This window comes from Aotus nancymaae, unplaced genomic scaffold, assembly GCF_030222135.1.
Source record: "Aotus nancymaae isolate 86718 unplaced genomic scaffold, 86718_ANA_hifiasm-v0.15.2.pri h1tg000014l, whole genome shotgun sequence".
In the NCBI taxonomy this organism is placed as follows: Eukaryota; Metazoa; Chordata; class Mammalia; order Primates; family Aotidae; genus Aotus; species Aotus nancymaae.
The window spans coordinates 103,789,737-103,806,944 of NW_026988425.1; the positions used below are offsets into that span (position 1 = coordinate 103,789,737).

At 36.9% G+C, this 17,208-nt stretch overlaps 1 protein-coding gene across 4 annotated transcripts in view; it reads left to right on the forward strand.

Moving 5' to 3' along the window:
- Nucleotides 1–8,005, forward strand: part of CAMK4 (calcium/calmodulin dependent protein kinase IV) — a 253,623-nt gene extending 245,618 nt beyond the window's left edge. For all 4 annotated transcript variants that reach the window (XM_012473933.3, XM_064376208.1, XM_012473934.3 and 1 more), the window contains exons 10-11: nt 4,200–4,352; nt 5,711–8,005. In XM_012473933.3, the coding sequence (XP_012329356.2) occupies nt 4,200–4,352; nt 5,711–6,151 (594 nt within the window). In that variant the 3' untranslated portion in view covers nt 6,152–8,005. The remainder of the gene's footprint in view (nt 1–4,199; nt 4,353–5,710) is intronic.
- The last annotated feature ends 9,203 nt before the right edge of the window (nt 8,006–17,208 follow it).

The following is a 17,208-nucleotide window of genomic DNA, read 5'->3' on the forward strand; positions in this document are numbered from 1 at the left end:
ACCAAACCAAAATGAAACAAAATAAAATAAATTGATTTTTAACTAATCAATGGGCAGTACAATTTTTTTAAATTTTGCTCTTGTTAATATCATATGTCCTTTCGATTTTAAAGTATTTTTAATAAAATGAGTGCATTAATATATTTTCCTTAGGGAATAAAAACTAGACATGTTTTTGGCTCATCACTAGCTGAATTATCATAAACTACAATCACTACAGGATTAATGAGCTTTTACTACCTAATCAGTATAAAAAACCTTGCTTATGAAGAAAGCTGTGCTGGGTGAATTCTAACACAATTTACACAGAAGAATTCTGTTTTAACATGGCTTGCAAGTGCCTAGAATTTAGATATACTTCATTTCTTTTTTTTTATTTTTTGAGACAGGATCTCACTTTGTCACCCAGGCTGGAGTGCAGTAGCATGATCATGGCTCACTGTAGCTTCCAACTCCTGGGCTTAAGCAATCCTCCAACCTTAACCTCCTGAGTAGCTGGGACACAGGTGCATGCTACCATACCCAGCTAATTAAAATTTTTTTTTGTAAATATGGGGTATTGATATGTTGCCCAGGCTGGTCTCAAACTCCTCAGACAGTCCTCCCACTTTGGCCTCCCAAAGAGCTGGGAGTACACTTGTGAGCCACTGCATCCAGCCTAGCTATACTTCAACTAAAACAATATTGCTTCCTGAAATTTCATTCAAACTTACTAAAATATCCTGGTAGTAACAGAAGTCCCATTATGTATTATTGGCATTATAAAAATGTTCCACTGTGTTAATAGTTCATTTTGTTTGTTTTTATATTGCTTCTCACTTAAGTTAATATTGATACTTGTTTGCATTTAGGAAATGCATACCTTCTGGGGAGGTCATTCACCTCTTATAAAATCAAGAGGATGCTAGCATGAGATTGAAACATTTATCATCGATCCACTAGAGAAAAATCACACAGACATAATCAAAAGCTGACTTTTGAATCATAGAAGGTTAGATGTCCACAAGGCCTTAGGAGGCATCTAGTCCTCCTCTCATTTTAAAGATGAGAATGCTAAAGGCCAGAGAGTGAAATGACTGCCAAGGTCACATAGCTTCCCAGCAGAAAGACATTATTAGAGCTGATCCAGTTGTCCAGACTCCCTTTCCAGTGCTCTTTTTTCTTCAAGCATTTCTTCCTTATCCTCTGTGTTCCTTCATGGAACAGATAAGGCTCATGACTTTTCCAATATGACTGGTAAGAGAAGGTCAGTGTGTGTGGTGGGTGATATATAGATATGTCATTGGAACTCCTTCCTCAAGTCATACCCCATGCTCCCAAACATCCTTTGAATCCATCCAGTTCCCTCCCCCTGGACCACTGCTCCAACCTCCTATGTGGACTCCTTTCCTCTTCTCATGCCTTCCTCAAATACAGTCTGCACAGGATCCAGAGGGATGGTCTTATAAATAAATTACATCATGTCCTTCTCCTGCTTTAAGAATCTTAGGATAAAATCCAAAACACATAACAAGATCTACATGACGCTGCCTGGTCTGGGGCCTGCCACTCTCTCCTGTGCCATCACTCACTTCGCATCTCTCTCCTTTGATCACTCTTCACTCTAGTATAGCACACTTGCACTTTCTCATTAGCATAGCTCAGAATGTTGCCATGACTCTTCTGCTCTGTAATGTTCTCTCTTTCTTCCTCCCCACCTTTTCCTCCATTACACACAAGCACAAACACACACACACCCCTGGGTAACTCTTATTCTCAAGCTCCAGCTGCCACTACACATCCCTTGGGAAGCTTGGTCTGCCTTCTCCTTCAGTCCCTCTCTCCTACAGTTGGTTCCTTCTGCCAAAATCTTCCTTTACCTCCTGCACCCCCCAGTTCATAATAGTCATCATGTATATGTTTAATGGTCCTCCCTAATTAGATTTTGAGCTCTGTGGCAGAACACAGCATGTATACGCAGACCTTAGAACCACATGGGCATACAGTACAGGCTCAATAAATGTTTATTGGATGAAACAATGGATCCAGAAATACACCATGAAGTTTTAGAGTCTGACACACCTGGATTTGAATGCCCCCTTTGTCATGTCCTGGAAGTGTAACCTTGGGCTTATGATCTAACCGCCCCCCGCCATGCTTTAGTTTTCTCATCTAGGATGATAATTGTACCTATCTCTAGGTTGTTGTGAGAATTAAGGAACATAATATATGTTGTTAAGTAACTAGTATCAACTAAATTAAAATAGTTCTCTTATTTAGCCTCCTTCTATTTATTTTCACCATTAATAAACATTAAGTGACTAAGAGGGCTAGCTTTGATATTCCTTCATTCAGCTAGATCCTATTTTAGTTTATCACTGCTTAAAACTTCAGAACTGGAAGAACCCTTGAGCTCCATAAATGCATCCTTACTAGCAAAACCCACATCTGTTGTGTCATTGACAGAGACTAAACGCTGAGGAGTTGGGGAATTGGATGTAAGAGGTACTGCAGGGTAATGGTGAGGCTTTGAGTGTGATTCTAACCTTCAGAAAGTTTCCTAACGTTTCAGTTAGGATTGTTACCAGTATCTTCAAATGTAAACATTAACAATGGTATATATAAATTTTTGGTGTACATTGACTTTCAATAAATTCTTTGCATTTTCATGAGGAAGATCGTAATGATGAGGGAGAGGAGAAATATGTTTGAAAAATAAGAGGAAAATACCTAATTGTCAAAAATGTTGTAAGGATTAGATCTCATTTACATAAAATTATTGGTAGACATGTTCAAGGGATGATAGCTCTGAGTACTATCAGATTTTTATTTACCACCATGCTTTCTTTCTCTTAACCATCCTGCCTTCCTCCTTGTCCTCTCCGATTTTAAGCCTAAATAGCCTCATGTCTCTACCTTCTGCAAATCTAGCCAAAACACAAATTCTTTTGCAGAAAGGAAGTGTCGAGAGAACCAGATAGTATTTATTCCTCATTTGATTTGCTACCTAATTTCCTTCGCCTGTGTTCACATCTCCTCAGGTAATTAGAGTTAGAAAAGACCTGAGACCTACAATCATTCAAAGCTTCTTATTTTACACATGAGCAGGCCAAAGTACAGAGAGGTTGAGTCACAAGATGCGCTCTGACATACACAGACCTGAGTTTAAATACAGGCTCCGTCAATTCCAAGTTGTTTGACCTTAGGCAAGTCACTAAATGAGCTTCCCTGCTTCCCACATTTATGAACTGGCACTATTAGTTCCAAATGATAAGGCTACTAAAAGGATTACATTAGTTTTTTAAAAGTTTTATATTCATCTAAGAAGCATTTACAAAGGAATTAAAGTGGAAATAAGACCTGAGGCCTGAGAGGGTATCCATAGGCAATTCATGTATTATATCTATGTCTAGGGTCACAAAAGTAGTGAGCAGCATAAACCAGGGCTTGAACACACTTCCTGAATCCCAGTAGTTCTCTACCTCATATCAGGTCACCCCTACCAAGCCCAGAACTGTGGATTATTTTATTTGTTGACCTTCCTGGGAATTTATTGACTGCCCATCCTCACAAGCAGCAGTAATCCTCCAAGAATGGGCTGCCAATGATTGGATTCCATTCTTTATGCAAATCATGCCCTCAAACCACTGACTTCTTTGATTATAAAATGATTTTTAAACTCTGGGCTTAGTCCTGCATGTACCCTCAAGGGGTTAGAAAGAACTATGAACCCCAAGATAGAAACATAAGGTAGTATTCCATAAGTGCTGGGATACTCTCCCTTTTGTTTGTCATTGAATTGCCACAGAAAGAATGATGATGCTTGAATGATTTCATTCTGTTACCATAGAAATGTATTTTAAGTTCTGAATTCTAGGTGGTTGTGAATTGCAGCCCAGAATTATTTTGCTGGTTCTGACTTCAAAGAACTTCCAGTCCACAGGCAAGTGAGGAGCTGTTTCTTGACTTCTGTTGGACAGCCACCTGCCAATTTGGGGGTCTCAGGTGGTACATGCCCCCGTCTTTTCACACTTCCTCAGCTACTGCTACCTGAAGCCATTCCTATCCACAGTGACCCCTGAGGACTTAAATAATTTTTTCCAACATATATTTAGTGGTACTGCTGGGAAATAGAGTAAGACTGGGAAGTTTGTAAGCTGAGGGCAAGCCCAGGTCACCATAAAAGCCTCCCTTAAGTTTATGGTTCTTTATTATTTCAGGTCAGAAAATTAATTGTTTTGGATCCAAAGAAACGGCTGACTACCTTTCAAGCTCTCCAGCATCCATGGGTCACAGGTAAAGCAGCCAATTTTGTACACATGGATACTGCTCAAAAGAAGCTCCAAGAATTCAATGCTCGGCGTAAGCTTAAGGTAAGATGGCATATGTTTTGTTTTGGTTTTTTTAAAAAAGTATCTCTTATCTTAATCTATCAATAATTGTTCTACCGTTCTTCATCTAATACTGTTACTTTTTTTTTTTTTTTTGAGACAGAGTCACGCTCTTTTTACCCAGGCTGGAGTGCAATGGCGCCATCTCGGCTCACTGCAACCTCCGCCTCCTGGGTTCAGGCAATTCTCCTGCCTCAGCCTCCTGAGTAGCTGGGATTACAGGCACGTGCCACCATGCCCAGCTAATTTTTTGTATTTTCAGTAGAGACAGGGTTTCACCATGTTGACCAGGATGGTCTCGATCTCTTGACCTCGTGATCCACCCGCCTCGGCCTCCCAAAGTGCTGGGATTACAGCTGTTACTTATTTTTTAAGGCACCAGGGAAAATCCTGCTTTGAAATTCCAATAATGCTGACACCAAGCTACTTACAGTTTTCTTATCCTCTCATAAGGAATTCATTATTAATAAAGGGAAATTTGTTATAAGTTGATACTTACATACCAAATATATTATTGCTGCTTCCCATCTAACTACAGTGTACTGCTTAAACAGCATTGTTCAGGAAAAACTGATATTTATTTAGAAAGTTGTTTTCTTCTGGAATATGAAAAACTTGGGAGACGATTTTTGAAACTATATTTACTAACACAGATAAATGGTTACTTGACAAAAATTTAAAAATTTAAGTGCTATAGTAAATTAATAAAATATGTCATTTTATACAGTACCTATGGAATAGAGATTAGAAACTTTTCTATTTCATAACTGTGTTTAGGACTAGCTCTGTAAGTAGAGGATCTCAGAGAACAGTTGGCTGTCAGAATTAGGGTCCTATGCAGCCATTGCTCACAGGTTGATACAGACTAAATAAATATGAAAGGTTCCATGGTCAAATTAATGATAAATACCCCGAATTATATAATATTGCCTTAACCTAGGATTTCTCAAGCTAGCTTGACCATGGAACTCTTGTATCCCCATGATGACATCCATATGGTAAAAACCAGTAATATCCACGGAACTAGTGTTCCATAAAACAAATACATTGGGAAACAGTTTAAAATTTTCAAAAATTGTTTAGTCATGGGTAAACACATTTACTCAGGCTTTCAGTTGTCTAGATGATTAAATACACTAATTCGTATTTAATTTGCGATTAAAGAGGTTGTACTGTTCGTTTTCCAAATTTTCTTTTGGCAAACAATCTAGGAATAAGGTACTTTGAAAGCTTTACCACTAACCTATGAAACAGAATCTCTAAAAGCACAGTTGGGGTTGAGCTCTGATGTGGTGTGTTAAAGCAGAGGTAACACTTGATACTCTTCTGTTTCCAATCAGGCAGCGGTGAAGGCTGTGGTGGCCTCTTCCCGGCTGGGAAGTGCCAGCAGCAGCCATGGCAGCATCCAGGAGAGCCACAAGGCTAGCCGAGACCCTTCTCCAATTCAAGACAGCAACGAGGACATCAAAGCTATTCCAGAAGGAGAAAAAATTCAAGGAGATGGGGCTCGAGCCCCAGTTAAGGAGGCACAGGCTGAGCTGATGAAGTTGCAGGCTTTAGAGAAAGTTAAAGATGCAGATATAAATGCTGAAGAGGTCCCCAGGATGGTGCCCAAGGCAGTGAAGGTTGGGTTAAAGGTGGCTGACCCTGAAATGGAGGAGGGCCTGGCAGAGGAGAAGCTGAAGACTGTGGAGGAAGCAGCAGCCCCCAGAGAAGGGCAAGGAAGCTCTGCTGTGGGATTTGAAGTTCCACAGCAAGATGTGATCCTGCCAGAGTACTAAACCGGCTTCCTTCAGATCTGGAAGCCAAACACTGGCATTTTAATGTACTTTGTCCTTCAGCAAGGAGGGTGTGGAAGCATGATATGTACTATAGTGATTCTGTTTTTGAGGTGCAAAACAAATACATATATACCAGTTGGTAATTCTAACTTCAATGCATGTGACTGCTTTATGAAAATAATAGTGTCTTCTATGGCATGTAATAGATACCTAATACCGATGAGTTAAATTTTGCAAGTAAACACAACATGACACTTAAAAACATACATTTTCAGCAACCAGTGGCACATATTTGAAGTGAATAGTAGCAAACTGTTTTTGCTTTGAAAACCTAGCCATCCTACATCCTTTGGATTTCTTCACAAGGTAGTAATTCCTTTGAACTACTGCTTAGCTAATACTAGGTAGTGCTATAAGACATGTTCCCATGACTTTCACAACATTTTACTTTTTCATCATTGATGTGTTCAAACTGTTTACAAGGAGATGCTTGTAGATGATAGTTGTACATACATGCAAAAAAAAAAAATTCCACTTGCAATAGTAAGAAATTGAGGCATCCTTTAAAGGCCATGAAACCATATGTCCCTAAAGCTTATGTAGAGAATGCTTTATTTTATTCTTATTTATATATGCTATATTAATAATAACCAAAATCTTCTAAGACTCTGCCATTTTACAACCCTGAAGGAAGTATTTTACAAATTCATGCTGAGTTTCATTCTTTCCTTCACCTGCTCTCCAATGAGATGACTTTCTGATAGACGAAGCTTAGGGTGTAATAAAGAAACAGGGAAGGAAAGAAGGTAAGACTACTTAGACTGAAGATAAGATTGATTCCTTTTCATTTTCCAGATAAAATTATATTTACTCATGAATTTATACAACTTTACAGAAAGGAACATTTTAATGGATAAACTCTGTAATTATCAAATTTCAAATATTTAGAAAAATGTATTCCACAGGTTAGTGCCAAAATGTCTGAATGGAGTAGGAATAATATTCCATTATAAGATCATTCATTATTGACTTTAATAGTGTAAGAAAACATTATTCTTTACCAAAGCTCTTTTTTTATCCAATTGATGGTTATCTACATATATCACTTATAAACTAGTTATTTATGGAAAGCTAGTATGTCTTTTTCTCATACTTAGAATGAAAGTATCCACATTTTACGATGTAGTGTTGAGATAGTGCCTGTCAAGAAATCTAGCACAATGCCATTTATTTACCTTAAAAAACAAAAACAAAAATAAAAACACTGATTTCAAATCAGACTCTTAAAAGGCTGAAACATTAGAACTAATATTTTGTTATGATTTTCCCTGGAATAAATATAATTTCTCTTTGACTTTCATAGGAACACTTTCCCCTTATAGATATTGCACTAAGTATCTTCAATTTATTTCTAGTTTGAGTTGAAATGAATATTTATCAGATTATGTATCACATTGTTGAGTTTTCTTAATTTTAAAAAAATTCATTTTAAAAAACAATTATTTTTAGAGACCAAGTTAAAGACAATAAAAATGACTATCACATAAAAATCCTAATTTAAAAAAAGGGAAATTATGTTGGTCATCCCTCAAAACTATTAAATTAGAAAATGAAATTAAAGCTCTAGTTTCTAGAGCTTGTTGGACCTCAGTAGACATTCTTCTTTCCAATCACAAATCTCCCTTTACTACTATTATCATGGGAAGAAGACAAGATAGGACTTCCTATCTTTCATAGTTTAAGAATCTGACAGGTCACTGATATGGAGCCCCTGAAGAGGCACATCATCTGAGCTCAGAAGATTTTGTTTTGTTTTGTTTTATATGTACTATCTAGTAAAGAGCACTTTTCTTCTTCCCTCTTTTCTTCCTTCTGCCTTTAATTATTCCCTCTCAGAATTCTTATGTTGTCCATTATTAGGGGCTCACTGCTTTTAACCTTTAAAAATGCCTTTTTTTATTAAGCATTAAGATTTCCATTTAAGAGGATCAGCTTCCTGTTGTACTTTTTACCATGAGACTCAACAGATACACACAGGCACCCACGCACATACACATGCACGCAAACACACGTATGTATGTATTGGAAGAGCAAAGAGAGGGAAGGGGGTCTTGTTAGAAAGTGGCAATTAGCTGAAAGATCAGAACATACTCCTCCCTGCCCCTGGCCGCCATATTGTTCCAAGGGCAGTTGTTACGTTATTCCAACACTAGGGTAGCGCTGACGGCATTGGTTGGCCCCATGGACTATAGAAGCAACGTTTCAAATACCAGGGCCAATGTGTATTTTAGAATTTACTCATTTAAATGAGTGCATATGACCATTCCTTGATGTGAGTATTCAAGAGATGAAAATAATTCCCTCTATCTTTTTTAACCTATAAACTACATTTTCTAAAAATCAATGTGAGTTTTAAATTTTCACTCATATGTTAAAGATTAGATTCTGACAATGACTATATAGTGACCAATTTCATCGTTTTAGTAGGAAAAAAGTCAAACTTTAAAAAATGTTGGTCATTTCAGTCAGATTATTCAGAGATTTCATATGTATACATCCTAAGTTAGGATAATTATGTTAACATTTTTGAAAGCACAGCCAATGTTTATATTTCTTGTTAAAATGGAATGTATTGTCTATCTCAAAGATTACTTTGCTAAATAATAATAGACAAATAGAGATTTAATTTAACAAATACTTCATAACATCACTCCTAATTGGCAATATAGTCACAAAGCAAAATAATTAAATTTCAACAAGCAATAAATTACATTTTGCATTTTAGACCTAACAATTATCATTGGTTTTTATTTTGAGATAAGTTCAGCTACATAGCAAAACTAGGGTTTGTGTGTGTGTGTGTGTCTGTTTAACAGTGAAGGACAGTCTTGAATTATTTCCCCCATTAACAATGTCTAATTGGAATCTAGTATTTTTTCTTAAACTGTAATTTCACTTTTCCCAGGACACATAAATAAGGTAAAATTAGAATAATATGGTTGTAGAAGTTATTGTCCAGAACAAGTGCATTATATAAATATAACATAAATATAATGCAAGCACATATGTCATTTAAAATTTTCTATTAGTCACATTTTAAGAAAAATAGATGAAACTGTAGCATTTTTAATCCAATTCATCCAAATTATTCTATCAATATATAGTTAATATTAAAATTTAATGAGATATTTTGAATTCTTTATTTTTATACTGTTTTCAAAATCAGGAGTGTATGTTATACCTTTGGTACATCAAGTGCTCTATAGACACATGTAGCTAGTGGCTACCATATTAGACAGCACTGGTCTAGAGTACTTTTTATTTTAAGCGAAGTGGCACTTGAAGTTCTATGCTTAGATTTAAGTGGCCTCAGTTTTCACATTGAAGAGCTGTGGAAGGCCAAAAAGTGTTTCAGAAATGTACACACTGAGTAAAAGCTTATTGACCACTCCTGCCCATTCATGTGCTTCAGAGGAGAAGTGTTTCCTAACATAACTTCAAAGAACAACACTTTCCTGGGCATTACTAAATTATTTACTGACTAGTCCCTCTGATTCCTGATGGGTCCTGGAGTCTTGACTACAGCCTAGAGTCTCCTGAGTACTGCCATGATGCCAGTAGAATTCTTGGTTCCCAAAATCTACTGTCAGCAAACCATGTGTCTTCATTCAGGAAGGACTGCACATAGAATCTGATTTTTGAGGCCTGGATGCTGCATGTCATCCTTGTATCACCGGCAATATGTCTTTCTGGAAATCCGAACCATACCAAATATGCCTGATGAAGATTGTATAATGATGGATATCATGCCAGTTATCTTCAAAATGGGAATATGACCATTAGCTGGCATTTTTTAGATTTCCTTAGAAGAGTTTGATCAACACTGCCATTACACATGGATTTAACAAAAAACTTTTGAAAATTTTTTACATACTGATTTTAGAATAATCTTCAAGATTCTATAGTCATTTTTAGTGGAAGACTTAAAAAGAAAGGAACAATTTTTACTGTGACCTCAATTTCATAGTATTTTAAACATACTTTGTAATTCAGAATGTTTAGCAATCCCTATGTCCTATTTCACATGTATGCTAACTGATGGTGGGTTGCCTACAGGCTGAAGATTTGGAGAGAGCCATTTTGTTTCATAAATCAGTTTTTATTGCACAAGAAGCAGCTGGTTATATTTCAAGTTGGAAAAAGAAAATACCAGAAAAGGCAAAGGGTAAAGTTAGTAAGCCATTTATTTTGTTTTAGAATTATTCTTGCAAAGCAAATCTTTTTTTCTTTTTTTAAAAAAAGGTCAAAAAAGTGAATCAGTACTAGCATTTTCTTGATGAAGGTTGACTCAATATGTAATGAACAGATATACATAGAAGAATCAATCATAATACCATTATGTCACTTATTTGTCATTGCAAAGTATTCAGTCTAGTTGTCTGGATTTACTTTAGATGGTGCAAAATTTCCAGACATTAACCTATGTAAAAGGATTTGCAATTTCCTTGTAATTACTGCCTGTTAGTCCATATTCTGACTTCCTTATGTTCACCATTCATATGTTCCTGATCAGGGTCATTGCTAGTAGTTGAGCATTTACTGGTTGAACACTGCTTAATTGTTAGATGTTATGTGTGTCTGTATTAAAAAAAATGTATATGTTATTTCACTATTGGCATTACATATATATTCATAACCATGTGATAAGCAGAAATGTACCTAATAATTTCCTGTAAAATTTTTCAAAGTCCCTTTATTCCCCTGACACACTCAGGGTGAATTTTTGGCTCCTTGGCAAATAAGAAAAAAAGGAGAGAGATCACTGGAGAGACATCAGCCAGCCACTTACAGTAATCAAGTTCAGCATTTCCTCTTTCTATATTTTGATCAATATATTAAGAGCAAATTTTTGTCATTATTACTACTTGTGGATCAGATAATATAATCTCAGCTCATAAAGCTTAGCCATGTCTATACTTTTCTTGGAGAGCAATAACAAACTTGGTTAATTTATGTTTGGTTATTTAAAATTCCAACTTTCATAAATGCTCTATGATGTATTCAAGACGATTGGATTGTGTGATATTAACTTTCTTCAAGAACTCAGCCTGTTCCCTATCGTCTGAATCAGAGGTCCACCAGGGCAAAAGGAAGCCTTGCCAAGTAATCAGATACTGTTCTAGAGAAGACTCCAGGCATCCAACCTGGTTGAGCTCAAATGAGCCAAGTGGGAGAAAACTTCTTCTCAGCCTCTGATCGAAAGTGATACAATTTGAATATTGGTTTATTGTCATTGATCAATAATGGAAAGATGAGATTCCACCAATTGCTTGCTCTTTTCCTGTCTTGGTTTGCTACCCCATGTCCCAAATCAGTGGGACATCCCTATGGCCATCAGGCTTGTCCTCTAAAGCCCTGACGGGAGCATCCCAGAAGGGAGAAATGTAGGGTATTTGTGGCCCAGAATTCAGTTTGAAACTCTAAACAAAAACGCTAAGACTGCAAAATCACACTATTCTAAACAGCTGTTTTCAGCTCATCTTGAACATTGATCTGGAAAATGCATAGATATAGAATGTATGTATTTAATATTTGTTTGTGATTCATTGTGTCAAAATGACATTTAATTTTCACTCTGATAAATCTTTATTATTTTTCATTTAAAAGATTATTTCAGGCTACTTAAATACAATAGACTTTACATTCCAGTTTTTGAAAGTTGTTTTCCCTAAGCTCTCTCCCCACTCGCAGTTTGCGAATGATAAAAATGTACTAGGTTTGGCCTTTCCTTGATAGATATAGAGCAGTTCATCTGTTTAGTAAATGTACAATTAAGTATCACTCTAGGCCGGACGTGGTGGCTCATGCCTGAAATCCCAGCACTTTGGGAGACCGAGGTGGACAGATCACCTGAGGTCAGGAGTTCAAGACCAGCCTGGCCAATGTGGTGAAACTCCATCTCTACTAAAGATACAAAAATTAGCTGGATGTGATGGTACACACCTGCAGTCTTAGCTACTCAGGAGGCTGAGGCAGAATTGCTTGAACCCACGAGGCGGAGGTCGCAGTGAGCCAAGATCACACCACTACACTCCAGCCTGGGCAGCAAGAGTGAAACTCCGTCTCAAAAAAAAACAGTATGACTATAAACTGAAAACTGTCATCTCATACTGCATCCTTTTAACCTGATCTATTTCATATGCCTACAATACAGTTAATAGGCAGCATAATAGAAAACAAATAGCTATTCATAATTTGGGATTTTGTTTATGGCACCCTTAAGTCTCAGAAATATTTTTAAAAGTCCCCCATAGGCCAAAAGAATATTGTAACATGTTCATTTGTTAAGTAGTTAGGCCTAAACATTGTAAGAGTATGTCATTCCATGCCCAACAGATATTGTTGTTTTCCTTCAAAATGTTTAAATGTCTTGTGAGTTTAGCAAGTGGGTACAGCTGAGTTAGGGTTTAAGTTCTGATGCCCAATGAACAAAAGGTATCAGTAAAAGAGGTTAATAGTAAACAAAATTAGTTATTTATGCTCTTGTTTGAATGACAGTCATTCTTTTTATCTCTGGTCTTTGAGATACCCACATAAAATTTATGTGCATATTTTTTTAAAGAATAATTTCCATATAATTCCCCAAGAACTGAACTCGAATCTCCAACAAACAGTTTTCAGAACTCAAGCAACCTATGCTTCACAGAGCAAATCTACCAAAGCCCCATTTTTGTTCTAACACAGACATGCTTATTTATGTACATATTGTTTTGACTGCTTTTATGCTGCCAAGGCAGAGTTGAGTACTTTCAACAGAGCCCATGTGGACTGCAAAGCCTAAAATGTTTATCTGGCCCCTTACAGTAAAACAATGACCTTGGGTTTTCATGGCACCCCAGTGCCTTTTTGGCAACCTGCAGGAATACAGATTCCGATATTCCAGGTTTTTTTTCTCCTTAGCTTAAGGTTCTTATTCCCATTAGGAAGTTAGGAAAATTTTGTTTTATATTGCAGATGTTCTCACAGCAATAATTGTGCTGGAGATACAACTTAGTGAAATTTTCCTACAGAACTAAAAACTCAAAATTGCATCATTCCTGAAAAAAAGAAATTTAGGGTATGAATTGAATTGGTTGAGAGTGGAATTAAAAAAATTTCTAGCACTTTGAGCATGTTTTAGAAATTTGATCCTTACATTTAAAATTATGTAAATGACATCTTTCACTGGCATTTGCTCACATTTAAGTCAATCTGCAGCTGTTACTAAGCTAAGAAATGAGAAGATCCCTTTGGTTCTGAATCTCTCATAATATTCTGGAGTAATTTATATCAATTGGATTTTCATTAATTATTTTAGGAAATAATACGCTTTATTTTGTGGCATTATATGACAATGACTTTCTTATCAGTAGCTCAGGGAATAGGCAAACAGGCAGCTCTTTTATGTAAGAAAGCCACTTTCTAATCCCCACACTTTCCTAAGTGTTACATATTTCATTTTTTTGAAAAGATAGGGCCCTGAGTAAATGCTTTCCTTTGCTTTTCTTACATATTTAGAAATCCAAGAAGGGCCCTTGTCTTAGTCTATTTCTGTCACAGAGAAATTGTTCATTCCAAAATACCTGCCTTAAGGGAAGCTGGTGACCCAGATATTGAGAAAAACATAGGCATTCATGACCTTTCTGTTTCTGTTTGACTTTCAACATCTGTAACCAAAAGGTCACAAATGAAATATTGAGTAGAAAACTCAACATCAACTTATTAGGAGTAACTAAAATTATAACTCTAAATAATGTTTTCTTTAAACTATTGCAGCAATCAATAATATAATAAAGCCACTAGGATACGCTCGCTGTAGAACTCGGAACAAAAGATGTGAATCATCTGCCAGTCCTCATGGTTGTGTGTAGCAGAGAGACTTTACTGGAATGAGAGAGGGGAAAGATAACAAAATGCAGATTAAGATTCCACATTCCCCCCTGCCCATCTTTTTGATTGCTCAGTTTGAAAACAATCATTGATGGACAAATACTTTAGAAATGAGTAAAGTCAATAGCTAATGTTTCTCCCAGAAACTAAACAACATAGTTTGGGGGATATCAGGCCTACATCCTAACCACACTTTAAGGAAGTGATTTGCTAATTTTGAAGCTTCCCAGGAGCAGCCCACTCCAGGAACCATTTTCCCAGTAAAGTTTCACTGAGAAACTATTATACACCATGGAGGAGTCAAAGATGAATTAAATCCAATGCTATGCAGGAATGAGCTTTGTAGTTGAAGAGAAAAGCCAACCTTACAGATAAAGCCTGTATACATACAACCTATGCTAAATTTAGGCAGTTGATAAATGCTAGGAATGAAGAGGGAGAAGCTCCCTTTTGCCAGTAATGATCGTGCAAAGCTTTATGGAAACACAGGCTGTATGTGAAAGATGGGTGAATCTTTGCAGGTAGGAAAGAAGTAGGGGGCATGTCTGGCTGAGAACTGGCTTGATCATAGACTGGAAAAATGCAAGGCAGAGGTGAAGCAATAATAATAGATGTGAAAGGCTGAAATACACAGGGAAGTGTTGCCAGTGTGCAGCAGAATCTCATCTTGTGCAAAATTGAATTAGACAGACTTCCTTGCTCCTTTCTTATTCTGGGTAGCTACATTGGCAGCCTTTCCTCAGAGCATCTAACCTGACATAATTGGCTCATCTGCTGTGCTTCTAAGCCAAATAAAAATAATCAAACACATCGAAGATATTTTTGGGAGTCACCAAGTTAAAGCAAAGCCTCAGTCACTGAAGGCAAAAAACTGCATTGGCCAGGTCTCCACTGACAAAACAGAGCAAACGATAGTGTGATAGATAATTTCAAGTTTTGTAAGACTGCAATTTCTGAAAAACTTCTGACTCCAAAAAATCATGTACTTCCTAAAGTGTTGCCAGTGGAGGACCAAATCAAGGTTACTGCTGTCATCGTTATTTCTATCTTTTAAGTTATTTGACCTGAAAAGGTGATCCCCACAGGATTTCTGATAGAATGCTACCTGAAAGCTTAAGATTTCAAAAGACAACCTGCAGGAAGCTAAGTGTCACACAACAAAATTTAAAACCATCAGAACTTATTTCTCTAAAGACCCAGCTGCTCCTGTCAAGTCCTTTTTCATCTCTCCCTTTTGTCCCTTTACATACTCTTTTGTAAATTCCTTTGATATCAATTATTGCAGGCAGTATTTTTACATCCATCGTCAGAAAATATTTTTTGGGAGACATTTCGAATCAACTAAAAGTATGTGTACTTTTAGTTGTCTTGACTCTTTATTTCAGATGTCTGTGATTAGTCAATGGCTGCATTATTCCTGAGGACAAATAAAATGAAGGAAGATGGGGACAAAGATTGACTGTCATTTGAGTGACGGAAGAGAAGCTAAGAAGTAGAGATACTGTGAGGGTACAGAAATCACAAGTTAGTAGATACTGAAAAAGGAAAACTTCCTATTTCCTAATAGGGCTTTTCAGGCTTATCTGACATTATCTGGATGTGTTTTCTAGTCTTTTCTAAAGGAGAAATTTTTATTCTTGGGTTGCTGAAAGCAAAGGACTAAAGGGATATAAGCAGCTCAATAGCAGCATAGAGGATTAGATTTGTGGAACAGCACTGCATACAGGAACCCTAAATCTAACAGTTTGGGCTGCAAGTCATTAGCCCAACGCAAGAGCATGTAGGATTTGGAGGACAAAGTATAAATACTTTCAGTTTACACAACCAAGATTATAGGCTACCTTCCCAACTTCTAATTGAAGAGCACTGAAAACAGAGCTGTGAATACTTCATTTTTAAAACCTGTCAAAATGGTGCTATTGACTTCTTAATACAAAGATATATTACAATATATTTAGGTAAATATATTAAGTCTAGCCTGGCCATAAATGTACATACAGAAAATGTTTGTAGAGAATTCATCAAAATCATGCCCATTTGCTGTTGTAGAGCTACAGTATTCTTCCATGGTGGTAACTGACCAGTGAGTTTCTACTGCCTACAGATGGGACACAACAGTCATGGGCTGTCTCAGCTGCCTAGAGCCTGAGGCAGACCACATGAGAACTCACTGTGACTTCTTGGATTCAGATTGGATAACCCAATTCAAGGATTAAACATGTACATTTGGGGGGGGTGGGGGTTGGGGATGTTTTCCAGGAACTTGAAGAATATGTGACACTATAAAAAATGGGTGTTGGAAGACTAATTGTAGAAATTTGAACTGAGGGTCAATGTTACTTTGTGAAAGTTCACTCAGACATGTCAGAACATGCCCAAAGAAGCCTATATCTTGCTGCTGGGAAATGTAAAGCAGTTTGCATGTAGAATATGATAATAAATCATTTAAGAACCCACTAAAACTTCGCATTCTGTGATTTCAAATGTTACAATTCAAGTGAGACACCAAGGACATTTTTCTTACACCTGAAATATGTAGTTGAATCATCCCTGAATGTTTTCCCATTCTCTCAGATAAAATTATACTTTGAGTTTCATAGCATGTTTTTTAACAGAGTGCTCACATATTTATTTTCTGTTGAGTAAAATTGTAAAATCACTAGAGTTAAAAGAGGATATTAGTAATCACTTAATCCAATAAGCTCACTTTATTAAAGAGAGCTATCACGCCCAGGAGAGGTAATGACTTACCTAAGGTCACAGCAGCAGGAAGGAATAGACCAGGGTTGCCCAGCTCCTAGTCCAGTGCTTTCATTACCATTCAGGCTGCTGTAATAAAATACCATAAACTAGGTGGCTTATCACAATTTATTTCTGACATTTCTGGCAGAAGTCCAAGAACAGTCCTGCAGACTTGGTGTCTATGAGGGCCTGCTTCCTCACAGAGGGTGCCTTCTTGCTGTGTCCTCACATGGCAGAAGGAGCGAGGCATCTCACTTGGGCCTCTTTTATAAAGGTACTAGTCACATCGATTAGGGTTACCTAATCAACTCTCAAAGCTTTAAATCCATTATCTTAGAGGTTAGGATTTCAACGTATGAATTTTAGAGGAACTCAAACATTCAAAC